The sequence below is a fragment of the Schistocerca cancellata genome, chromosome 3, assembly GCF_023864275.1.
Source record: "Schistocerca cancellata isolate TAMUIC-IGC-003103 chromosome 3, iqSchCanc2.1, whole genome shotgun sequence".
NCBI classification, from domain to species: Eukaryota; Metazoa; Arthropoda; class Insecta; order Orthoptera; family Acrididae; genus Schistocerca; species Schistocerca cancellata.
Window position 1 is genome coordinate 384,648,174 of NC_064628.1, and position 27,570 is coordinate 384,675,743.

At 41.2% G+C, this 27,570-nt stretch overlaps 1 protein-coding gene across 1 annotated transcript in view; it reads left to right on the top strand.

Moving 5' to 3' along the window:
• The window catches only part of LOC126176322 (putative sodium-coupled neutral amino acid transporter 10), an 81,451-nt gene that overhangs the window by 3,089 nt on the left and 50,792 nt on the right, over positions 1 to 27,570 (top strand). The window contains exons 4-8 of the mRNA XM_049923472.1: positions 10,175 to 10,281; positions 19,071 to 19,192; positions 23,108 to 23,256; positions 23,990 to 24,126; positions 25,118 to 25,348. Of these exons, the coding sequence (XP_049779429.1) occupies positions 10,175 to 10,281; positions 19,071 to 19,192; positions 23,108 to 23,256; positions 23,990 to 24,126; positions 25,118 to 25,348 (746 nt within the window). The remainder of the gene's footprint in view (positions 1 to 10,174; positions 10,282 to 19,070; positions 19,193 to 23,107; positions 23,257 to 23,989; positions 24,127 to 25,117; positions 25,349 to 27,570) is intronic.

The following is a 27,570-nucleotide window of genomic DNA, read 5'->3' on the forward strand; positions in this document are numbered from 1 at the left end:
TAAGACAGGTTTGATGGTGATCATCACACCAAACTAGCATGTACATGAAACTTTTAGAAACAGAGACTACTGCATAATAGGTGTAAAACAAAGTCCACAGCTATAGATAGAAAGATGCCGAATGAAACACATTTTGCTGTCAAGAGAGCGATGTGTGATGCCTTCAATGACTACTGTAGCACAATGTTGTCAAGTGACCTTTCACAGAACCCAAAGAAACTCTGGTCTTATATAAAGACTGTTAGCGACACCAAAATTAGTTTCCAGTCCCTAATGAATGAGACAGAAACTGAAACTGAAGGTAGCAATGCAAAAGCTGAAATGTTTAACTCTGTTTCAATGTTCCTTTATGAAGGAAAAGGCAGGAGAATTGCCACAATTTAATCCCCATACTGCTGAAAAGATGAATGAAATAAGTGTTAGTGTCAGCGGTGTTGAGAAACAGCTGAAATCATTAAAACTGAATGAAGTTCCAGGCCCCAATGTAATCCCTGTGAGATTCTTTACTGAATTTGCAGCTGAGTTAGCCCCTCTTCTAACTATAATCTATTGTAGATCCCTCAAACAAAAACCATGCCCAGTTCTTGGAAAAAGGCACAGGTCACACCTGTCTACAAGAAGGTGTGTGTGTGTGTGTGTGTGTGTGTGTGTGTGTGTGTGTATATATTGTATTGTATTGTGTAACAAACCGGAGACCTAGAAATGACAGAGAGGCTTCATCCTGCTGTAGCCCTCAGTGGTTCACAAGCCCACAGCAGGACACCCCCTCCACACACCGAACCCAGTGTTATTGTGCGGTTCGGCCCCCAGTGAACCGCCGTGGGAATGTCTCATTCAGACGAATAGAATCCCAAATGTTTGCGTGGTAGAGGAATAATGATGTACGCATACATGGAGACAGTGTTTGCGTGGCAATCGCTGACATAGTGTAGCTGAGGTGGAATAAGGGGAACCAGGCTGCATTCGCCAAGGTAGATGGAAAACCACCTTAAAAACCATCCACAGGCTGGCTGGCACACCGGACCTCGAACCTAATCCACCGGGCAGATTCGTGCTGGGAAGCTGCATGCCTTCCCACTCAGGAAGCGGCGCGTTAGACCGTGTGGCTAGCTGGGCAGGCTTACAAGTAGGGTAGTAGAAGTGATCCACAAAACATCGATTTGCTGTAGAATCTTAGAGCATATAATGAACTCAAACATAATGAGGTATCTTGAACAGAATGACCTTCTCAATGCCAACCAGCTGGGATTTCGAAAACATTGATCATCTGAAAGCAAATTCGCAGTTTTCTCACATGACATACTGAAAGCTTTGGATCAATGTAATCAGATAGATGCTGTATTCTTGATTTCCGAAAAGCATTTAAAACAGTACCACACCTATACATATTGTCAAAAGTACGATCATATGAGATATCTAGTGCAATTTGTGACTAGATTGAGGACTTTTTGGTAGGGAGGACACAACACATTATCTGGAATGGAGAATCATCATCAGATGTAGATGTAACCTCGGGTGTGCCCCAAGCAAGTGTGTTGGGACCCTTGCTGTTCATTTTGTATGTTAATGACCTTGCAGACAATGCATGGTGCGTGATGCAGTTATTATCTATAATGAAGTAATATCTGAAAGAAGCCACATAAATATTCAGTCAGATCTTGATAAGATTTCAAAGTGGTGTAAAGATTGGCAACTTGCTTTAAATGTTCAGAAGTATAACATTTTGCACTTCACAAAACAAAAAAACCCTAGTGTCCTATGACTGTAATATCAATGAGTTACTGTTGAAATCGTCCAATTCATACAAATACATGGGTGTAACACTTTGTAGGGATGTGAAATGGAATGATCACGTAGGTTCAGTTGTGAGTGAAGCAGGTGGTAGACTTCGGTTTATTGGTAGAATACAGGGGAATTGCAGTCAATATACAAAGGAGATCCTTACAATTCACACATTCAACTGGTTCTAGAATATTTTTTGAGTGTGTGGGGTCCATATCAGATAGGACTAACAGGGGATATTGAATATGTAAAAAGAAGGGCGGCACGAATGGTCACAGACTGGTTTAATCCATGGGAGAGTGTCATGGAGATACTGGAGGAATTGAACTGGAAGATTCTTTAAGGCAGACATAAACTATCCCAAGAAAGTCTGTTAACAAAATTTTAAGAACTGGCTTTAAATGATTACTGTAGGAATACGTACAACCTCCTTCGTATTGCTCACATAGTGATCATGATGGTAAGATACGAATAATTACTGCACACACACACACACACACACACACACACACACACACAGGCATTCAAACAATTATTCTTCCCATGCTCCCTATGTGAATGGATCAGGAAGAAATCCTAGTAACTGGTACAATGGGATGTATCTTCTGCCATGCCCCTCATGGTGGTTTGCAGAGTATAGGTGTAGATGTTCCCTAACATATGAGTATGTACAACATGTTTCAAAGTCTTTGCATGAAACATCAAAGAGTGATAGATTGTGTCATGGGGAACATGACAAAATATTTGCTGACGATTCCTGGTGAAACTGAGCAGCTCCTGACACAAAGAGATTTCACCAAACTGGCACTAACCAGGTGTGCTGTATACTACCTACTCCAGTAAACTGATTGAGTTGTTTTCAACAAGAGCACCATAAGAATGAGTGGCTCTTAAGTGGAGAAATATGATTTAGAATTGAAACAGGAACTTTAATTTTGGTCACTGCAGCCCCTATCATGCAGAGCTCTCTCTCTCTCTCTCTCTCTCTCTCTCTCTCTCTCTCTCTCTCTCTCACACACACACACACACACACACACACACACACACACACACACATTCTTTCTTCAAAATGCCATTCATTTCATTCAGTGGATCTCCAAGTTCTTTGCCGTCTCTGACAGAATTACATATTTCGTGGCAAACCTAAGTATTTATTTTTTCTCCATGAACTTGAATTTGTTTTTGAAATTTATTCTTTAACCCCTTTACTGCTTGCTCATTGTATATTTTAGATGACATGGGTTTGGGCTACAACTATATCACTCCATACTCAAGCGCTACCACTTTTTCATGTCCTTTGACTTGTACAAATACAGTTTGATTTTTGTACAAATTGTAAATAATCTTTTGCTGCCTGTATTTTATCCTTGGTAATATTGTAACCCAAAGAGTGTATTCCAGTTAGCAATGCCAAAATCTTTAACATGATCTACAAATGCTATAATTTTGGGTTTAACTTTTTCTCTGCCTATATTTCAGTGTAAGTGATATTGCTTCATTGTTGTTGTTGTTGTTGTTTTTTTTTTTTTTGGGGGGGGTGGGGGGGGGGAGGAGACCAGACAGCGAGGTCATCAGTCTCATCGGATTAGGGAAGGACAGGGAAGGAAGTCGGCCATGCCCTTTGAAAGGAACCATCCCGGCATTTGCCTGGAGCGATTTAGGGAAATCACGAAAAACCTAAATCAGGCTGGCCGGACGCGGGATTGAACCGTCGTCCTCCCGAATGCGAGTCCAGTGTCTAACCACTGCGCCACCTCACTCATTGGTTATTGCTTCATATATTCTTACATTTCCCTGGAGCTGAAGCTGATCTTCCCTCATTGTTCTTCTGTAGATAATTCAGTTTACCATTTTACACTCATGAATTACTAAACTAAAGGTTTGTTAATATACCTGCTGTATCTGCCTTTTTTGGTATTGGGGTTACAGCATTCTTCTTGTAATTGGAGGATCTTTTGCGTTTCATTTCACATATAGCTTGCATACTGGGTGGAAGAGTTTTGCAGTGTTTGATTGTCCAAAGGATCATAATAATTCTGAAGGAATATTGTCTTCTGCAGGTTCAGCTTAACACCATTTATTGTTTTGTGAAATTCTCCCATGTGTTTCATTTTTTCTTTCCATAATGTTATCATAAAGTGCCTTTCCTCTGTATATCTGTCCTGTATATTCCCTCCATGCTTCAGCCGTATCTTGCTTGCTTTGTACTGGCTGCGCTAAATCTGGAACATGACTTCCATTGAGTCAAGCTTACCTGTTGCTTTGCAGAATGGTGCACTTGATCTATCAAATCTTATAGGAAATTCCAGCATATTGCTGGATCCAGAAGTGGAATGATTATAACATAGCAAACCTTGGAAACTATGATAAAGTGTGATTGGGACTGTATCAGCACTCCATTTGAGATTATGCACCTCCTTTATAAGCACCAGCTTTGATTCTGTAAGCAGTGGTAATGCAGAGCAGTTTCCTCCATCCATTCGAAGTGTCTAGTAGGTGGCTGAGTGTTGTGACTTGCTGATCTTTCAAAGTGCCGCCGCACAGTTACGCGCGTCCTCTACATGCGGCGCTGTCTGCCAGCCACGCAGCAGCCGCGCCACCTAAGCGGCCAGCCAGCCAGCGGCCGCTAGACTTGGACTCAGTTATGATTTGACTGTTAAAATGTACACGTCTTACTCTGTTTACTTGATCTGTGACTTTCATATATTGCATCTTCCTTGAAATATATTTGTTCAACTTGAAGTTATAACACTGAGACTGACAGACAGGCTGACACTAGTTTCTTGAATTCTGCAAAGCCTTTGACTCAGTTTCTCGTTGTCATTTAGCTAACACGACTATTTAAATTTGTGAATACGGGTGAGCTGACTGTCTTTAGGGAGGAAAAGGTGTCAACTAGGAGTTCGACTTGCAGTCACATTGAAACAATTTGACTTGCAGTCATATTGAAACAACATGGATTGCGGTCTGTAGGTGTTCTTTTACAGAATAATAATACATGGCCGCATATGGCTGGTGCAACACTTTCAGCCCTGGTGTTTGAGGGTCATATATACCCACCATACACACTTTATCTTTGCCTTGAGCTGTTTCCAAATGTTTGGAACACTCTGAGAAACATTGTGTGATCAACATGTTGTCATGTTTTTCACCGAGAAAGTGCATTACATTTGTAAATTAAATGACATGTTCCGCATCATAGCCAGAGGTCAGAGTTGTGGTCCATGAAACTCACAAATAATTATGGTATGCTATTGTAATCCAAGTCACTGGGAAACTATTTCTGGGAGATAACTGTAGATTACCTACAGATTGTCACTTTGTGAATTCTAGAGTGTTTGTAGTATCTTCTTCATGCCTCGAAGCAGCCTTGATGATGGTGAGATGAATCGAGGCAAGCGGTAGTTGAAAAGATGCAAGAAGATGAATTAGCAAGAAAACAAACCAGAAACAGAGTCCTGAAATGATACTACGAAACTAACAGCAGTGACTAATTTTACTATATGTTCTTAAAATCTACAGTTTATTTATTGAAAATGCTAGACATAATGTTTCGTCAAGTAGTTATCCATGTTGTTGATGGAAGCTTATTTGGGCATTAATGTGTTAGTTAGTTAGTTACGAATTATTTAAGAATAAAGGAGGCTTTTGGAATGAACTTCCTGTTTTCAAACTTGTAGGAAAAGCAAGCATGCACGCGCGCATGCGCACACACACACACACACACACACACACACACACACACTATTTTGGGAGGGGGGGGGGGGCAGTGTGTTATCATAGGTTTAGGTTAGGGAGGTTATGGGAGTGAAGGCTGTGCTGTAAGGATAGGTCCCATCTGTGCAGCTCAGAAAAGCTTATGGTGGGCCAAGAAAGAACTAGCAGTTGACTGAGCACAATGTGGGGAAACAAGTATGTGCATCTAAGTGTTTTTCATTCTGAAAGTTTAGCAGTGCTCTGTACTTTTTGTTTGTCTACATACCGACAATGCAACACTAGTGTCTTTCTGTGAGTCATCTCTTTTATTTTTAAATAATTCATTATTCTCAACCAGAACTTTCTGTACATTATTATACCACCTGGTGGCTCACTTCCATCCAAATCTCATGTTGTCCATCCTTTGTTACTGTCTCCTTTATTTAGGTGCCTTCTATTGTCTGCCCATTTCTTTCTCTTACATTTCTTCACTCTTGTCATTATGACACACACTGTAACTGCCACAATACAAGTGGTTGCACATGACTTTCGTTACACCCTGCAGTTATGGTTGTGTTTATTATAACAGCCACGCACACAACCCATTACGACAGCCACACACACAACTCCACGTGCCATGTGACTCCCGATAACAGCATCACACAGTTCTAGCAACACAAAATCCTTCCCTCTCTCACATATCACTCCCAATCTGCCTGTTCTTGTTTTCTTTTTATCTCTTATGTGTGACGATAAATCATGTGCTATTGAATTTATTTTGCGCACATGACAATATACAGGGTGATTCAAAAAGAATACCACAACTTTAAAAATGTGTATTTAATGAAAGAAACATAATATAACCTTCTGTTATACATCATTACAAAGAGTATTTAAAAAGGTTTTTTTTCACTCAAAAACAAGTTCAGAGATGTTCAATATGGCCCCCTCCAGACACTCGAGCAATATCAACCCGATACTCCAACTCGTTCCACACTCTCTGTAGCATATCAGGCGTAACAGTTTGGATAGCTGCTGTTATTTCTCGTTTAAAATCATCAATGGTGGCTGGGAGAGGTGGCCGAAACACCATATCGTTAACATACCCCCATAAGAAAAAATCGCAGGGGGTAAGATCAGGGCTTCTTGGAGGCCAGTGATGAAGTGCTCTGTCACGGGCTGCCTGGCGGCCGATCCGTTGCCTCGGGTAGTTGACGTTCAGGTGCTTGAACCAATTTCAGACGATAAGGTTTCATAACTAACCTTTTTCGTAGGACTCTCCGTACAGTTGATAGTGGAATTTGCAGCTCTCTGCTAGCTCTGCGAGTCGATTTTCCTGGGCTGCGAACAAATGCTTGCTGGATGCGTGCTACATTTTCATCACTCGTTCTCGGCTGTCCAGAACTTTTCCCTTTGCACAAACACCCATTCTCTGTAAACTGTTTATACCAACGTTTAATACACCACCTATCACGAGGTTTAACACCATACTTCGTTCGAAACGCACGCTGAACAACTGTCGTCGATTCACTTCTGCCGTACTCAATAACACAAAAAGCTTTCTGTTGAGCGGTCGCCATCTTAGCATCAACTGACGCTGACGCCTAGTCAACAGCGCCTCAAGCGAACAAATGTACAACTAAATGAAACTTTATAGCTCCCTTAATTTGCCGACAGATAGTGCTTAGCTCTGCCTTTTGTCGCTGCAGAGTTTTAAATTCCTAAAGTTGTAGTATTCTTTTTGAATCACCCTGTATAATGTGTGGTCAGATATACCTGTCACAATACTGACCTGTGCCCCCAACACAATTTCTTTCACTCCTTACACCTGTCAACGTTATTCAGCTCCCCCTGCAATGGCTTGAAACCTTTACCCACCACATCAGCACCATTTCCTTCCCCAGTGCCATCCCCCTCCCCCCCCCCTCCCCACCCCACCCTCTCCTCTTCCCCAACACAGTGGACCCCTGCTCTATTTATCTGCATCAGTTCAGAAAAGTTTCCCTACCCCTAGCCAAAACCCTGTCCAATATCCTGTTCCTTAAATGCTGCCTGAGTCATGCAATTCCCCCCCATCAATTGCCTAACCATAAAAATCCCTAATTCTGGATTGCACCTCTCCTTCCACTATGACCTTCAGCTTTTCAGATTCCACCAGTCCCATTCCCTCACAAACCTGATTCTACAAAAACACATCTCCATAGCACAGCCATCCTTGAACCACCTCCACTCCATCTGCAAAATATTGTTACCATGCAATCCCCACTACCTATACTTCATCGCCCAAATTGAAATCCTGACACTCCAACATCTAGAAGAACATTCTAAACACCACCTCCACATGTTATTCACGCTGTTGAAATCCTACTCCCACCTTGGAACACCATCATCCAACCCCAGGTGTTCCTCCTCATCAACCCCTCACAGCACCGAGACCCTGCCTAGCTGACCTTTTCAAATTACCACATCCTCCAAAGCATCTACCAACACTCCGCAAAATCCAGAACCCAAACAATCCCAGAACGCTGTTGTTAACCTCTCCACCAAAATCTTCAGCCCCATGACAGTTTCATTTCTATCCAAAGGCCACACATTTAGCCCTACTTGCAGATTTAACCATGCTGGACTTAACGAAAGAACTACACCTCTTTGCCACCAACCCCTCCAACTAAAGCCAATCTAATCCTAACACTGAACTCTTCCTGTCCGAACTCTTACTACCACCCAACTGTGACCCTCCCATACTTCTTCAGAACCATCCCCTGCTCACCTTCCAGGAATTCCTGATTTCCAACCTGGCCTCACCATCCTTCCCCAGGTCTCTCCCCAACAACAACAACAACCTTTCAGCAGAAGAAAAGACTGCCTTACACAACGTAAAAATGGATCCTGACCTTATCATCCTCCCGGCAGACAAAGGTTCCACCACTGTTGTAATGAACTGGAGGGATTACCCAGCTGAGGGGTTGTTTGACACCTCCACCTACAAGCTCTGCCAAAGTGACCCCCTCCCAGGAGTCTAACATAACCTCCAATACCTGCTGAAATCGTTAGGTCCTTCCCAGAGCCTGAATCTATCTCCCTACTCACCCCAACAACAGCCCACACATCCATTTTCTACATGCTCCCCAAAATCCACAAACCTAACGATCCTGGGTGCCCCATCGTGGCTGGTTACTGTGCCCGCATTGAAAGAATTTCATCCCTTGTTGACCAACATCTACAATCAATTGTTCAAACCTTGCCTCCGCCATTAAAGGTACCAACCACCTGCACTGGCTCCCCAAAACCGCCACACCCTTACCTCCTCGTTTCCTACACATCACTCTTCATGCAACCTCCTTATACACCAACATCCCTCATGCCCATGACCTTGCTGTGATTGAACATTACCTCTCCCAACGCCCTGCAGATTCCAAACGCACCACTTCATTCCTCATGCACCTAACCAACTACATCCTAACCCATAACTACTTCACCTCTGAAGCGAAGGTATACAAACAAGCTCGTGGCACAGCCATGGCCGCCCACATGGCACCCTCCTACGCCAACCTCTTCATGGGCCACGTGAAGAAAACATTCCTAGTTTCCCCAAACCCCTGGTCTGCTTCAGGTTTATTGATGACATCTTATCCTGATTCCTCCACAATCTCAACACTTTCTCTCCTATTCATTTCACCTGGTCCTCGTCCACCTATCGTGCCACCTTCCTAGATGTCGATCTACTCCCCTATGGCTCCATCCACATTTCGGTCCACATCAAACCCACCAGTCACCAACAGTACCTGCACTTCCTGCCCCATCAGACCCCAGGCCACCTGTGAAAGCAGCCATGTTATATACCAGCTCTGCTGCAACTTCTGAACATTGTTTTACATTGGTATGACAACCAACCAGCTGTCAACTAGAATGAATGGCCACTGCTAAACTGTTGCCAAAAACTAGGTGGATCATCTGGTGGCTCAACATGCAGCAGAGCACAACATGTGAGATTTCAATGGCTGCTTCACAACCCGTGCCATCTGGATCCTCCCGACCACCACCAGCTTTTCTGGTCTGCGCAGATCGGAGCTATCATCACACCATATCTTTCGCTGCCGTAACCTCCCTGGCCTAAACCTAAGGTAACTTGCTATCTACCCCCTCTACTTGCAACCCTAGCTAGCCCACAGACAGCTCCCCAATTCCCCCGAGCTGCTAGGTACTTCCCCCCCCCTCCCTTACCCCCTCCCTGCCTGTCTACATCCCACACCCCACTCCACCCCACCCTGCACCCCCACCTCATGCCAGTACACTCCTCATGGGCCAAGAAAGAGCTGGCAGCTGACTGAGCTCAATGTAGGGAGATGTGTGTGTGTGTGTGTGTGTGTGTGTGTGTGTGTGTGTGTGTGTGTGTTTTCCCTACAAGCTTGAAAAAGGAAGTTCATTCCAAAACGTAGCAAAGCTCTGTACCTTTTGTTTGTGTATCTATCAACAACACAGTGCTTCTGCCTTTCGGTGAGTTGTCTCCTTTATTATTCAATAATTCATAATTCTCAACCAGAACTTTCCATACATTATTAGTTAGTTAGTAATATATAGTATGTTGGTGCATGTTATCATATTTATGATTCAGGTACTCCACTTTACAGTCAAGCATGCTGTCATCAGCTCAATCTACTGAAAACAGTTTGTATCTTTATGCTTCTGTGCTCAGGTCTGGCTCTCTTTGTGGTACTGCCTCTTGGACTGCTAAGAAACGTTGACAGTCTTTCAGCTATTTCCATGGCAACAATTGGGTTTTATGTATGTTTGGTTTTGAAGGTGAGTGACATGCACAATAAGGTATGTTAATGTTAAGTAATGATCAAATCACATATGTTTTACCGTCTTGAAATTTCATCCAAGTAATTTATCTTAATGTGTTAACTGAATAGCCTTATTGAATAAACAGTAAGGTACATCCTCCTTTTACTATTTTTAATTCAGTTATCCAGGTTGTTGTTGTTGTTGTTGTGTTGGTGGCCTTCAGTCCAAACACTGGTTTGATGCAGTTCTCCATGCTACTCTATCCTGTGCAAGCCTCTTTGTCTCCGAGTAACTACTGCAACTTCCATCCTTCTGAATCTGCTTACTGTATTCATCTCTTGCTCTCCCTCTGCAGCTTTTACCCCCTACACTTCCCTCCAATACCAAGTTGGTAATCCCTTCATGCATCCTATCACCCATCTTTCAGTCCAGTTGTGCCATAAATTTCTTTTCTCCACAGCTCTCTTCAATACCTCCTCATTCATTGCATGATCTACCGATCGAAGCTTCAGCATTCTTCTGTAGCACCACACTTCAAAAACTTCTGTTCTCTTCTTGTCTAAATGCTTTATTGTCCATGTTTCAGATTGCTACACTTGAGACAAATGCCTTCAGAAAAAACTTCCTAACAATTAAATCTATACTTGTTGTTAATAAATTTCTTTTCTAAGGAAACACCCATCTTACCATTGTCAATCTACAGTTTATATTATCTCTACTTTTTGCAACACCAGTTATTGTGCTGCCCAAATAGCAAAACTCATATACTATGTTACGTGTCTCGTTTCCTAGTCAGATGTCCTCAGCATCACCTGATTTAATTCAAATACATTCCATTGTCCTTGTTTTGCTTTTATTGGTGTTCATCTTATATCCTTCTTTCAAGACACTGCCCATTCCGTTCAGCTGCTCTTCCAAGTCCTTTGCTGTCTCTGACAGAATTACAGTGTTATCAGCAAACCTCAATGTTTTTATTTCTTCTCCCTGGATTTTAATCCCTACTTATCCCTTATTACCTTCACTGCTTGCTCATTATACAAATTGAATATCAATGGGGATAGGCTTCAACCCTGTCTCAATCCCTCCTGAACTACTACTTCCCTTTTGTATCCAACGACTTTTATAACAGCCATCTGATTTCTGTATAAATTGTAAATAAGCTTTCACTTTCTGTGTTTTGCACCTGCCACCTTCAGAATATGAAAGAAAGTATTCCTGTCAACATTGTCAAAAGACTTCTCTAAGTCTGCAAATGCTAGAAACGTAGGTTTACCTTTCCTTAACCTATCTTCTACGATAAGTCATACGTCAGTATTGCCTTGCGTGTTCCTACATTTCTACGGAATACAAACTGATCTTCCCTAAAGTCGGCTTCTACCAGTTTTTCCATTCGTATGTAAAGAATTTGTGTTAGTATTTTTCAACCATTAATTATGAAACTGATAGTTCGGTAATTTTCACACTAGTCAGCACCTGCTTTCTCTGGAATTATTACATTCTTCTTGAAGTCTAAGGTTATTTCGCCCGTCTCATAAATCTTGTTCACCAGGTGGAAGAGTTTTAGGCTATCAGTAGTTCTAATGGAATGTTGTCTACTCCTGGGGCCTTGTTTTGACTTAGGTCTTTCAGTGCTCTGTCAAATTCTTCATGCAATGTCATATCTCCTATTTCATCTTCATCTACAACCTCTTCCATTTGGATAATATTGCCCTCAAGTACCTTGCCCTTCTGTAGATTCTTTCCATGTTTCACCTTTCCCATCTTTGCTTAGGGCTGGTTTTCCATTTGAGCTCTTGATATTCATTCAGGTGATTATCTTTTCTCCAATGGTCTCTTTAATTATACTATAGGCAGCATCTGTGTTACCCCTTGTGATATATGATTCTACATCCTTACATTTTTCCTCTAGCCATTCCAGCTTAGCCATTTTGCACTTCCTGTCGAACTCATTTTTGAGACATTTGTTTTCCTTTTCACCTGCTTCATTTACTACATTTTTATATTTTCTCTGTTCATCAATAAAATTCAGTATCTTTTGTGTTGCCCAAGGATTTCCACTAGCCCTCGTCCTGTTACCTACTTGATCCTATGCTGTCTTTACTGTTTCATCTCTCAAAGCTACCTGTTCTTCTTCTACTGTATTCCTTTTCCGTTTTCTTGTCAATTGTTCCCCAATGCTCCCTCTGAAACACTCTACAACCTCTGGTTCTTTCAGTTTATCCAGGTTCCATCTCCTTAAATTCCTTCCTATCTTTTTGTAGTTTCTTCAGTTTTAATCTACAGTTCATAACCAATAAATTGAGGTCAGCGTCCCTTTCTGCCCATGGAAATGTCTTACAATTTAAAACCTGGTTCCTAAATCTCTGTCTTACCAGTATATAACCAGTTCGAAACCTTCCGGGGTCTCCAGGTCTCTTCCATGTATACAGCCTTCCTTCACGATTCTTAAACCAAGTGTTAGCTATGATGAAGTTATGCTCTGTGCAAAATTCTACCAGGTGGCTTCATCTTTCATTCATTACCCCCAGTCCATATTCACCTACTACTTTTCCTTCTCTTCCTTTTCCTGCTATTGAATTCCAGTCCCCCATTACTGTTAAATGTTTGTGTGCCTTAACTATCAGAATAATTTCTTTTATCTCACCATACATTTCTTCAGTCTCTTCATCATCTGTGGAGCTAATTGGAATATAAACTTGTACTGCTGTGGTAGGCATCGGCTTTGTGTCTGTTTTGGCTACAGTAATGCGTTCACCATTCTGTTTGTAGTAGCTTATCTGTGTTCCTATTTTTTATTCATTATTAAACCTACTCGTGAATTACCCTTATTTGATTTTGTATTTATAACCCTGTATTCATCTGACTGGAAGTCTTGTTCCTCCTGCCACCAAACTTCACTAATTCCCACTATATCTAGCTTTCACTTATCCATTTCCCTTTTTAAATTTTCTAATCTACCTGCTTGATTAAGGGATCTGACATTCCACACTCCAATCTGTAGAACACCAGTTTGTTTCTCCTGATAATGATGCCCTGCTGAGCAGTCCCTGGCTGGAGATCCGATTGGGGGACTATTTTACCTTGGGAATATTTTACCCAAGAGGACACTATCATCATTTAACCATACAGTAAAGCTGCATGCCCTCAGGAGAAATTACAGCTGTAGTTTCCCCATGCTTTGAACCATTCACAGTACCAGCACAGCAGTGCTGTTTTGGTTGATGTTACAAGGCCAGTTCAATAAGTCATACAGACCGTTGCCCCTGCAACTACTGAAGAAACTGCTATCTATCTTCAGGAACCACACGCTTGTCTGGCCTCTCAACAGATACCCCTCAGTTGTGGTTGCACCTACAGTATGGCTCTCTATATCGCTGAGGCACGCAAGCTTCCCCACCAATGCCAAGGTCCATAGTTCATGGAGTGAGGGTGGGGGCAGTTATCCATAGAATGTTCTAATAAGATGTAGGCAGTAATCCTATGCTTTAACCAACCATGCTGTGTGCAGAGCAGCTTTATGTGTTGATAGGTGGAGAGGAAAGCAGGTTTGTATTAAAAATGACTTGGCATGTGATTTCAAGAAGACCCTTAAGTGCTGAGATGAGTCTTGGTGAGCTTTTGAATTGCACTGTTTACAATATTGCTGCAGAGGATTTCAGCTGTGTGAAGAAAAAACATAATTGCTTGGCTTTTCAAAGCTGAACTTTTTGTTCTTGTTTTCTGCCTGGAATGGGGTGGAGAGAGGCAACTGTACAGGAAGTCTAGACCATTGTCCATTGCCTGTATTGTATGCCTTGTGGCAGTGTAAACTAATAGTGTGGCAAAATAGAACTATTACTTCCATTATACTGAAGCTCTTCTAGTGAATTAAGTAATGGATTTTGGATGTTGTATTGCTGCATCCTCCACGAACCATGGACATTTCTGAGGGGTGGAACTTATGTGCCTCATCTGTACAGATAACCATATCGTAGGTGCATCCGCAACAAAGGAGTACTTGTGGAGAAGCCTGACTAATCCATTGTTCTTGTAGACGGTCAGCGGCCTGTTCAGCAGATACAGAGGCAACAGACTAGATGACTGACTGATGTGGTCTTGTAACATCAGCTAACAAGGCCTTGCTATGTTGGTATTGTGAAAGTCTGAAAGCAAGGGGAAACTGCAGATATTGTTTTTTTCCTGAGGACATACTGCTGTACTGCATGTTTAAAAGATGACGACATTGATGGCATTCGCTGTTGTCATCAGGAAAAACGAAAGTAGCCTCCTGTGTGTAATGGTAGATTTCTTAATTGGGTAGGCTAGCTAGAAGACTCAATAATAAGGGAAGTGGATAAGTGGAAGTTAGGTATAGTGAGAATAGTGGTGGCATGGGGACAGGGCTTCTGGTGCAGGGGTAACACAGTAGCAGGTCTGATAATGAATTAGAAAAAAGGAGTGCGAATAAGCTACTCTGAACAGCATAGTGAACACTTTATTGTAGCCAAGATAGACATGAAGCCAACATCGACCACAGTAGTGCAAGTTTATATGCCAACTAGGTGTGTGGGTGATCAAGAAATTGAAAGAATGTGTGACGAGATGAAGGAAATTATACAGATAGTTCAGGGAGACGAAAATGTAATCATGATGGGGGACTGGAATTCAATAGTAGGAAAAGGAAGAGAAGGAAAAACTTTAGGTGAATATGGACGGGGAAAGGAATGAAAGTGGAACCCACGGGTTAGAATTTTACACAGAACATAATTTAATCATTGATAACACTGGGTTCAAGAATCATGTAAGAAGGTTGCACACGCGGAAGAGATCTAAAGACATTGGAAGGTTTCAGATTGATTTTACAGTGGTAAGACAGAGATTTTGAAACCAGATTTTAAACTGTAAGACATTTCCAGGAACAGATATGGACTCTGACCATAAATTATTGGTTTTGAAATATAAGTTAAAACTTAAGAAATTGCAGAAAGGTAGGAAATTAATGAAATCAGACCTGGATAAGTTAAAAGAACAGAGGTTATTGAGAGTTTCAGAAGGAGCACTAGGCAACATTTGACTGAAACAGAAGAAAATCTAGCAGAATATGAATGGGTAAAGTTGAGAAATGAAATATGATGGCAGCAGTGGATCAAATGCGTAACAACACAAGACATAGTAGAAATCGTCACATAACACAGGAGATAATGAATGTATTTGATGAAAGGAGATAGTATGAAAATGTAGCAAGTGAAGCAGGTGAGAGGGAATGCAGATGTCTAAAAAACGAGATTGATGAAAGAGCAAAAAGGCTAAACGGGAATCACTAGAGGAGAATCCAAGGCTGTAAAAGGATTCATAACTAGAGTAAAGGTAGACATCGCCTATAGGAACACTGGAGAAGCCTGTGGAGAAAAGAGCAGCAGCTTAAGTAATATCAAGAGCTCAGATGGCAAACCAGTACTGAGCAAAGAAGGGAAAGCTGAAATGTGGAAGGAATGTATAGAAGGGCAATATAAGGGAAATGAAGTTGAAGGCAGTATTATAGAATGGGAGAGGAAGTGGGTGAAGGTGATATGGAAGATATGATACTGTGAACAGAATTTGAGAGAGCACTGAAAACTGTTGTCCCTTTGAGTTAAAAATGCCTGCAGGCTTCAGCACTGATGCCTCCCATCCTGTTTCTCAATTAATACTGTGGAGGAATTTGTTTCATATGCAATGGAGAGATACATGTTTCCTCCTTCCCACAGAAAGTTTGCAGATGATGAAAAGCCACCAACAGCAGCCCATGAAGGGCACCCCAAGTGTTATCTGCTAAGATGAATCACATTCCTGTCTGTGTGTGAATGATTCAGGGGCTCACATTCATTGTAAATCTCACCAAGCTACCTGGAGGGGGCTGCAAACAAAGAGTGGTGTCACACGGAAGTGAATGTGTTGACATGTACATTGAAACAGAACAGCTACAACATGATGCTTTGTAACAAAGTTTTCTCATGCTTCCAGTATGAGCTGTATAATGGCTTGCTGAGGATTTATGTAGCCAGTTGCTGTGCTGTGCTTGGAGGAAGGTACATCGTACCAAGAGTAGCCACTCTCTGCTTTGTCCTGTATGTAGTTTTAGGAAGGGAAAAAATATCTATATACTGCATTCAGGTAATGATTACGTAGTCAGAAGGTTCCTTTGTGTGACATTTTACGCAAATAGAAAATTTGTTGCACTGTTTATCTTGTATCACTGTCACTGTTTTGTAAATTTGCTCATTTGGTTTGTGTGAAAGTGTTTAAAAATTTCTGTTTAAGTTCTCTGAGCATCTCTGTTACACCTCTATATTGGTGATGTGTTTTGATCCTGAATTTGTTCATATGCTGTCATACCTGTTTGCTGCGGACTAGAAAGGCTAGAGCAGTGTTCTGTAATTTTCCGCACTAGTGTCATGTATGAAGTTTTGTTTACAGATGTGGCTCTTTTCCCAGGAGGCTTCCTTCAAATCTGTGTCTTCTGTTTGCTTTACCTACTACTGATTTTACATGTTCTTTCTGCTTCATACCACTTCATTTAGTCATTTCAAAATGTTTAAACAATGTGATAGATTCCCAAAATTTACCACTAATTTAGCAGTTGGTTACTATCAAGTTTGCTCTATTGTTTATGGACCATAACTTGCATTTTTCCACATTAAAAACAGCTGCTGTTTAATATGAAGTAAAAAAGCTGTTTATGTTGTTCTATATAATCATCCAGTGATGACACTCTCCAGTAGAAAGCAGCATCATTACTGAAAAATCTGTGAGTACAACTGCCACTGTCTTATAAACCATGTGTGTAGATTCAGTGCATTACTGGACTTTTTACATTTAAGTAGTGCTCACTTAGGTTACTGTTGGAGATGATGCCGTGAGAAGATATAGGACTTGTATTTGAGAGGATGGCAGTTAAAATCCTCATCCAGCCACTCTGATTTGGTATTCTCTAGTTTCCCTAGATTGCTTAAGGCAAATATTGAATGGTCCCTTTAAAAGTACATGGTCAGTTTCCTTTTCTAATCCGAGCTTGTACTTGAACTCAAAAAACCCATTGTCAAAACGATGTTAAACTCCATCCTTGCTTTTTAATTCTATTTTTAGTTCCTTTGATTGTTGGCCATCTACACTGCCTGACAGAAAAGTGAAGCACCCAGAAGGGGAGGAGAAAACAAAAGGAATTTCACAGTTTAAGAGAGTATGTGACATTATTTCAGTGATAACAAAATCGGGTCAAATTAACAAAGAACTTGGCAGTATGAGCCCACTTACTAGTATGATGTTGCACCCCCTCTGGCCTGGATGCATCAACTGATTTGTTTGGGAAGCATCTCATAAAGCTGTTGTTTCCTCTTCGGAGGCAAGCTTGACCACAACTGTAACTGGATGTTGACATCCTGGATACTGACGCTGCAGCAGAGTTATGCACAAGCTGGTCCCACACATATTCTGTTGGGGACAGATGTGGGGATTGTGCTGGCCATGGGATTACCTCAACATCATGCAGACAGTTCAAAATATGGCACCATGAAAGACAGCATATTATGATGTCCATTACTTGCCATTGTACTATCAGAGTTCCCTGTGTCACTACCCGCCATGAAGTTAAACCCAATGACTCCCCATACCATGACACCAAGAGTAAAATTGTTGTGTCCCTCCTAAATGTTGGAAGAGTGAGACATCTCCCCAGCTTGCTGCCACACCTGCTGACGATGGTCATCCAGGATAGTACAGAACTGCAATTAATTGAAAACAGTGTGACGCTATTAATAAGCAGTCTGTGCTTCCTGGTCACAGCACTGCTCCAAATGCAGCTGGTGCGTTGCAGTGTTAATGGCAGCCTATGCGTGGGACAGTAATTTCTTAGTCTGACTGTTTCTTGTGTCCAACCAATGGTGCAGAATGACACAGAATGTATCAGGGAATCCGATAGTAGGTGCAGATGTGAAGTGGTTACAATGTGCTCGGTGCACAGTGTGGCTATCCTCCCTTATGGTGGTCAGACGTGGTTGACCGGAATGCAGATGAGAAGTGTGCCTGCCCTCATGTTGCCATTAGCACACTGTTACATCCAAACACTTTCCAAATCTGAATATTGAATATTGCATGATTCAACAAGCCAGCCAAATGGAGACCCACAATGAGGCCTCTTTCAAACTTGTGTCAGTTGCTAAGAAGTGCTGTCTCACACGCGTATGTGGCATTTCCGTGTCCTTCACAGTGATCACTGACTATCTGATGCTGTTCATGCCACTTATAAACCCTTCCAGGCCTGGTAACAACACTAAACACAAATAACACTAATGAACTCTTGTGCTTGTCTGCCAGTCCTGGTGGACTGCAAATCATTTACTTACCGGCCGATGGTGCATATGTGTATGAAGTTACAGTGACATCAGATAATGTCTTCTCGTTGCTTCACTTTCTCTGTCAGGCAGTGTAGCAGAAACTACTGCATTCAGTTAGTCTTAAGGTTTTCAAGCTATTTATGTATCTACTGTGTTACTTTAGATGTTCACGTCTTTTTTATCAGCCAACAGTATGGTATTGTGTGAGATGCCTTTTGGAATTCCCTCAAGGACTGAATAAAGGCATACACCTAAGTCTGTTGTTTGCTAGATAGAATATGTGAAAGAAGTGGTGTGAAATGAATCCTTGCTGAGTCTTTCTGAGAACCATATTTTCCTATGGGTCTGCCAAATTTGCCCTTCCATTATATTACGTATGCAATTACTGTAACTTATGCTCAGTGTTTACTACCTGTAGTTACCTATTACTTAGCCATTTAATTGTTACTATAGGTTGTTGTTGAAGCACTGCCTCACTTATTGGCTGGAGACTGGATGGAGAAAGTCCATCTCTGGCGGCCATCTGGGATCATGCAGTGCATTCCTATATTCTCCATGGCACTGTCCTGCCAAACGTGAGTGAGTTCACTTTGTATCCATATTTAAAAATCTTGCTGTGTTCTGTTTCTTAGATCATTTGCAGTCAAACAGTTACGCATATTGTGTTCTTATAAAAGCTTCAAAAATATTGTATGAAAAACTTGTAGAATTCTTGAAGTCCTGAATTAAATTTGAAATTCCTCAATTAATGTTATCTTTAGTGTTCTTTTGTTGAAAGGATGGAGTGGGGAGGTTGTGTACAGTTAAGTTTATACCTCAGCTCTGGACCATCTTCTGGGGTTCCTATCAGTATAATGTGCCTACCATTGTAACAGCCACAGCTGCAGTCTATTCTCACAAGGGAAACTCCCTGTTGCACCTCTGTGGGATTTAGTGCCAAGAGAGCCCAGTGGACAGCCTGCCAAAAACTGAACTCAGATCAAGCATGGATACAGGAAGAAGATGTACTGGACTGTGAACAAAAAAGCAAAATAGAAACAGTGAACTGTCCAAGAACTGCAAGTGCACTGTAGAGCAGCCGGAAACAGCAATGGCGTCTTGGTTAAGTGGTCACGGTGTTGGACTGCGAAACGGCGAGCCATGTTCAAACCTCCCTCTTGCCAGTTCTTTCTTCTTTTTTCTCCACTGTTTTCTGTATTCAGATTTTTGGTTAGCTGTGTTCAGATCTCCCTCGTGCCATTTTTTTGCTGTATTGAAATTGGTGTCTGTGTCATAGTGCAACATCAGTTTGCAACAGTGAGGTGTAAGGTGGGAACCTATAATGACAGTTGTTTCTGCACAACTACTCTATCACAGCCGAAAGGAAGTGGCTTTCAAATGGGAACCACAAACATTTGATGACGCTAGGTGACAAGGCAACCAAATCCTTCTCTGGAAAATGCATCTGGTGTGTCATACATGGCATTAGTGACAGTCCATGTGTCGTATGATAGGAATCTCGTATCACTGCATCTAATTTGTATGACTGGTAAGTGAGTGAGATATGATTTCTTGCCCAATTTAGGTGTTTGTATGAATGTGATCACGTCCACATAAGCTGGAACAAATGAATGCAACAGTTTCACAATCACACAGTTTCTGTGTCAAAACATAAGTTTTTAATGTTTCTGAAGGTGGTCTCCATTTTGGAAGTTTTGACTCTTGATTTCCTTTGTTGTAATGGAGTTCACACCCATGTATTTGTTTTTTTCATTTCCGTGACATGTCTAGGTGGTATCTCACTTGCTCTCCCTATTTATCACATTTACTTGTTATGGTAATCTATTCTTACCATATGGCTCATATATCAGTGTACAGTATAACACTGCCAAGACTACAGAAAGGGAACAAATGTTTCAGGGACCGGACAGACAGTTCGTAATGTTATGAGGAAAAAAAAAATTAAAGAAAAATTAATGAATAAAAACCACGAGTGAGTTTTGAAAACAACTCGTCCAGTTTACAGTCCAACATCATAACCACTTAACCAAGGCACAACTGATGTTCAATTTCTGTCGATATTGCACTTCTTACGAGGTGCATTCAAGTTCTAAGGCCTCCGATTTTTTTTCTAATTAACTACTCACCCGAAATCGATGAAACTGGCGTTACTTCTCGACGTAATCGTCCTGCAGACGTACACATTTTTCACAACGCTGACGCCATGATTCCATGGCAGTGGCGAAGGCTTCTTTAGGAGTTTGTTTTGACCACTGAAAAGTAGCTGAGGCAATAGCAGCACGGCTGGTGAATGTGCGGCCACGGAGAGTGTCTTTCATTGTTGGAAAAAGCCAAAAGTCACTAGGAGCCAGGTCAGGTAAGTAGGGAGCACGAGGAATCACTTCAAAGTTGTTATCATGAAGAAACTGTTGCGTAACGTTAGCTCGATGTGCGGGTGCATTGTCTTGGTGAAACAGCACACGCGCAGCCCTTCCCGGACTTTTTTGTTGCAGTGCAGGAAGGAATTTGTTCTTCAAAACATTTTCATAGGATGCACCTGTTACCGTAGTGCCCTTTGGAACACGATGGGTAAGGATTACGCTCTCGCTGTCCCAGAACATGGACACCATCATTTTTTCAGCACTGGCGGTTACCCGAAATTTTTTTGGTGGCGGTGAATGTGTGTGCTTCCATTGAACTGACTGGCGCTTTGTTTCTGGATTGAAAAATGGCATCCACGTCTCATCCATTGTCACAACCGACAAAAAGAAAGTCCCATTCATGCTGTCATTGTGCGTCAACATTGCTTGGCAACATGCCACATGGGCAGCCATGTGGTCGTCCGTCAGCATTCGTGGCACCCACCTGGATAGCACTTCGCATTTTCAGGTCGTCATGCAGAATTATGTGCACAGAACTCACAGAAATGCCAACTCTGGAGGCGATCTGTTCAACAGTCATTCGGCGATCCCCCAAAACAATTCTCTCCACTTTCTCGATCATGTCGTCAGACTGGCTTGTGCGAGCCCGAGGTTGTTTCGGTTTGTTGTCTCACAATGTTCTGCCTTCATTAAACTGTCGCACCCACGAACGCACTTTCGACACATCCATAACTCCATCACCACATGTCTCCTTCAACTGTCAATGAATTTCAATTGGTTTCACACCACGCAAATTCAAAAAACGAATGATTGCATGCTGTTCAAGTAAGGAAAATGTCGCCATTTTAAGTATTTAAAACAGTTCTCATTCTCGCCGCTGGTGGTAAAATTCCATCTGCCGTACAATGCTGCCATCTCTGGGACGTATTGACAATGAATGCGGCCTCATTTTAAAACAATGTGCGTGTTTCTATCTCTTTCCAGTCCGGAGAAAAAAAATCGGAGGCCTTAGAACTTGAATGCACCTCGTAAGTGCACAGGGCCATCTTACCACTAAATATGAGGGGGTGCAAATGAGGAGTTCCCCTTGTTAGTAAAACAGGCACCAGCTGAAATGGTTGCGGAAATAGGATCTACATTTACATCTCTGTTACGTTGTTTTGCCCTATGATATGTGACAGAGACTACTTACTGTATCCTGTCATTTACTCCCTCTCGTGTTATGTTCACAAATGGTCTGCTTGAAGATTAACCGTCAGATAAAAATCCATGTGAACTCAGACATCTCTGATTGTACCATCATGACCATTATGTGTCTGTAGGGGAAATTAGCATGTTGCTTCCTACTTTTTACTTTTTGGTGTGTACATTCTCCAACTTTTAACAATAAATCTCTCCCTGATGCTCGACACCAACCTCATAGCATCTGTCACTAGAGTTTGATGAGCACTTTCTGCAGTGTTGAGACAGTGTATCTGTATTTTCATTAGTTTGTTAGCTCTAAAGGACGACACTGTCTGAAAACTTAGTGACAATTTAAATCATGGTTATGGGCGTGTCGACAGATTGTTGCCTCAACCATATGATGAATGGTTACCATTACTCCTTCCTTTATTTTTATTCCTGTCTGGTTAGTCAGCTAATTTTTAGTAATTACTTTCTAACTGCTTTAACGACTCTTGCTTCATATCTTTATCCGACTTTTAAACAAATTCTTACTATGAACCAAAAGCTACTTCATGTTCCTGCTTTAAAGTCCAGTGTTTCATTCTTGTAGCATGGTTTTTGGGAGTTTGTTTTTAATGTTGTATGTATTTCTTTCTAAGTTGTCCTCTTTCATGCAATCAGGTATTGATGAAATAAGTGAAGCAACAATAAAAATAGCAGCCAAGGCAGTATTTGTATCAAAATGCTGATGTGGAGATAGTATATAGGATGCACTCGTAGTGTTTCAAACTATCAATAAGTATGCTTAATTCCCCTACTTAACATAGATGAAACATTTTAAAAGCCTTAAATAACATTTTCACATGGTTTCTGCAAAATAACTTAAGCTTACCTCAGAGTTTGTTTATTTTGTTATACATCACTCAACTACTCACTAAAGAAATATTTGCCTTTCACTTGCAGGCAACTATTTGAAATTTATGAATCTCTTTATAATGCTTCACTGGACCGCATGAATGATGTTATAAAGGCTGCCATCAATATGTGCACCGGAGTATACATTTGTGTTGGCTTCTTTGGATATGTTGCATTTTGTACCCAGAATTTTACAGGTGAGTTTGTGAGATTATTTTTTTATTTTTTTTTTGACCATTTGTAAATTTGTGGTTCTTCTGAGTATTAAAGACATTGTGAATGTTTATGATGTGGAAAGAGACAAAGCTACTCACCAAGTGGTAGCAGTTGGAAACTTACAGAAAGGCATAAAGTTGCTATCTTTTGGAATCAGGAAACTATTATTTTAGCAGTAGAGAAGAAGGAGTTAGAGGAAGAAAGACTGGTGAGGCTTAAGGATATAAGAAATGTCACAGGATTCAGTCACCCATGACCCCGAGTCAGAGGAGGATTACCACAGAGGATAGGAGAGAAACATTTATTTATTGTACCCCTTCAGCTTGTCCAGTAAGTTTAACTTGACCTACCAGCTCTTGGCAACTTTTGCTATATACTTAAGCCTTATCAGTCTGTTTTCTTCTAACCATCTTCGTCTCTTTGGCCAGATAAAGGAGCTGCTGATCCCAAAAGCTAGAGTTTTATGCCTCTCTAGATGTTTTAATCTGCTATCAGTTCATGAATAGGTTTTTCTCTATCCATTTTATAAATATTTAGAACCAACAGACTGTTTACAAAGGAATTCTGTTTGTAATGTTTTCTACTCATGTGCACTTAATTTCAAAACCTTAAAACTTTTTAAAATGCGCATTATAACTGTATGAAGGTCCTAGCTGTAATGTTATTTTTCATAAGATACGTACATTTAAGAATTTTTTTATCCTTTTCTTACAGGTAACATACTTATGAGTTTTGCACCTACGACTTCAAGTGAGATTTTCAAATTGGGATTTGTCCTGTCAGTGGCTGTAAGCTTCCCACTTGTCATCTTCCCTTGCCGTGCCAGCCTCTACTCTTTACTGTTTCGCAGGGTTAGTATTTGTATAATTAATGAATGAAAATCAGATGTTTTTCCAATACTGTGCAGTAACATTGCAGTAGCTTCTCGTAATCTGCAGTATGTGATAACCATATAGCCTTCCCCCCTACCCCTCTTTCTTCCTCCCTCCCTCCCTCCCTCCCTCCCTCCCTTTTCCTCCCTCTCCTCCTCCCACCACTCAGTAGTCCTTTTTTCAAATTCTAAATATTGAATTGTTTTGAGAAACCTCCTGTGTAATGTATACCATCTACATGTTACTGAATGAAAGGGTATATTTAATGAAATCGTCAGCACATTTTGAATATGTAATAAACATCACACTGAAATTAATGTACATCTTATACAAGAATTGATAGTTTGCATATATATTTAGGAGGTATGGTGTAGAATATATCTATAAAATAGCCACCTATTGCTACTGATTGAAATTACACTTTAAAATGTGCCAGACATCATCTTTGATTAGGATTTAAAGTATTGATACATGTTGAAGGAAATTTTTAATATTTGCACAATGCATTCAGATTTATGTTTTTCATGATTTCTCTTAATCACCTCATAGGAATGTGGGATTGGGTCCCTTAAATGATTTATAGCTGATTTCCTTTCCTATCTTTATTCCACTTTGCTAGTGCTGTCATCTGTAAAAGCCATGATATCAATAGGAGGGTGAGCTCTTAACATTCCTCCCTTTGACATTCATATATCTGTTTGCAACTCACCACAGGTATACAACATTTCTTTAAAGTTTTTCTTCTCATGTTTTACAAGACAGTTGTTCATTCCTCTTCTTTTCTTTTATGTGTTGTTTATAGTATTATGAAAGTTATGGAAACTATGGGGCAAGTGTATAGTTACTGTTACATCAATATTAATTGTTGATATTGGCTATTTTAAGTGTGGAGGAAACAAAGTAATGTTATTTTCACTTAATAATGCTCTTTCATATTGTGTAATACTCTTGTAATTTCACTGTTTTGTAGGCCATAGTATACCATGAGGGTGCTAGCAGTCATATTCCAGAAAATCGATTCAAATGGATCACAATTTTTCTAGTCGGTGCGTCACTTGGTGTTGGACTTCTTATCCCTAACATAGAACTTGTGTTGGGACTTGTTGGATCAACAATAGGTGTTCTCATCTGCGTGATCTTTCCTGCTGCTGCCTTCATCAGAGTTTCACCAAAGGCTTCCAGTGAAAGACTTGCAGCACAGGTATGTTAATACCAACAAAATTTGATTATGCACACAAAATGCTATTACTTACATATTACCACTTGTCTTCAGAATAATAATTACAGAAGTGAAGCTGTAAGGGTGGGTTGTGAGACATGCCTGAATGGCTCAGATGTTAAAACGCTTGCCCATGAAAGCCAAAAAAATATTTCCATATAGCGCTTTACAGTATTCGGAAACCTGTAGTAACTTTCTTCCACTAAAAAGTTTCTTCTTTCTTTTTTTTTTTCCTCATGTGTTAATCATCACTGCTTTATGTCTCGTAATGATGTAATGATGAATATGTCTATTATGCTATTTTCAAACAATATTATGAAAAGGAAAGTTGCCACTCACCATCTAGCGGAGATGCTGAGTCGCAGATAGTCACAACAAAAAGACTGTCATAAATAAAGCTTTCAGCCTATAAGGCCTTCATCAAAAATAGAAGACACACACACACACACACACACACACACACACACACACACACACACACAAAGTGCGTGTGTGCACGAACATGCCTACACTCACGCATACGCAACCCACAGTCACGTAACTGCAATCTCAGGCAACTGTAGCCGCACTGCCACAGTGTGGCAGTCCCTTGTGTGTGTGTGTGTGTGGGGGGGGGGGGGGGGGTCTATTTTTGATGAAGGCCTTACCGGCTGAAAGCTTAATTTGTGACAGTCATTTTGTTATGCATATGTGCAACTCAGTGTCTCCGCTATATGGTGCATTATGCTATTTTCTCTTTTATGAACATAATTATTTTGCAAACATGCACAGTGTTCACAGTTAGTGAATTATAACCAGTAGTATGGTCCCTACAGAATTGATATTCGCATACAGTGGCATTTACTCTTAACTTCCCTCTTCTGGAGCCTGTATACTGTATCAGCCTAAACTGCAGATGCCCCACTCCAAAACTCAATCCTATGTTGCATGTACGAGTGGATTAATCTGTAGTAGTTAGCTGTATGGCAAGCAGAGATATTGTGCTTCTGTGTGTGACTTTGTCTGTGGATTTTTTCTTGTGTTATTCTTCTTCTTTTCTTCATTTGTGTTGCTCTTTAATGTTGATGATTGATCTTTTTTTTTTTTTAGATATATCATTTATCATGATTGACTAACGAAACTAGTAATTTGTACCACAGGTTTTTCTGTTGAGTTGACAGATGTTTTGTGTATTTAGTTCAATTCTTACAGGGAATTAGTAATTTTTTAGCTGAACGGATTAAAAGGTAATCAGTAAGCTTAGTTCAAAGTTACATGTTCATTGACCTGCAACACATACATCAAAAAAAGTTTTGCATCACCCCGGTTCCCAGAACTCATGAAGATAGACATTGACTGTGGATATTGTATCACAAGACACAGTCTCTTTGACTTTTCAGAGATGTCACTAAACCCGCCCAAAGATGTAGACAACCATGCATGAGCAGCGCCTATTAGACAGAGGGGATCTGACAGCCGATCAGTTGCAGTCATTCCACCAGGAAGGAGGTACACGGCTCATGTTGTCTGTAGTTCAACCATGTCTAGATGGTCAATACCGCAGTTCGATCGCGTCCGCATTGTTACTTTGTGCCAGGAAGGGGTCTCAACAAGGGACATGTTCAGGCATCTCGGAGTGAAACAAAGAGATGTTGTTCGGACACGGAGGAGATACAGAGAGACAGGAACTGTCGATGACACCTCGCTCAGGCCGCCCAAGGGCTACTACTGCAGTGGATGACCACTACCTACGGATTATGCCTCAGAGGAACTCTGAAAGCAACACCACCATGTTGAATAATGCTTTTCGTGCGGTAAAAGGAAGTTGTGTTACGACTCAAACTGTGCGCAATAGGCTGCAGTGTGCGCAACTTCACTCCCGACGTCCATGGCGACGTCAGTCTTTGCACCCATGACACCATGCAGCGTGGTACAGATGGGCCCAACAACATGCCGAATGGACCGCTCAGGATTGGCATCACATTCTCATCACCGATGAGTGTCGCACGTGCCTTCAACCAGACAATCATCGGAGACGTGTTTGGAGGCAACCCAGTCAGGCTGAATGCCGTAGACACACTGTCCAGCGAGTGCAGCAAGGTGGAGGTTCCCTGCTGTTTTGGGGTGGCATTATGCGAGGCCGACGTATGCTGCTGGTGGTCCTGGAAGGTGCCATAATGGCTGTACGATACATGAGTGCCATACTCCGACCGATAGTGCAACCA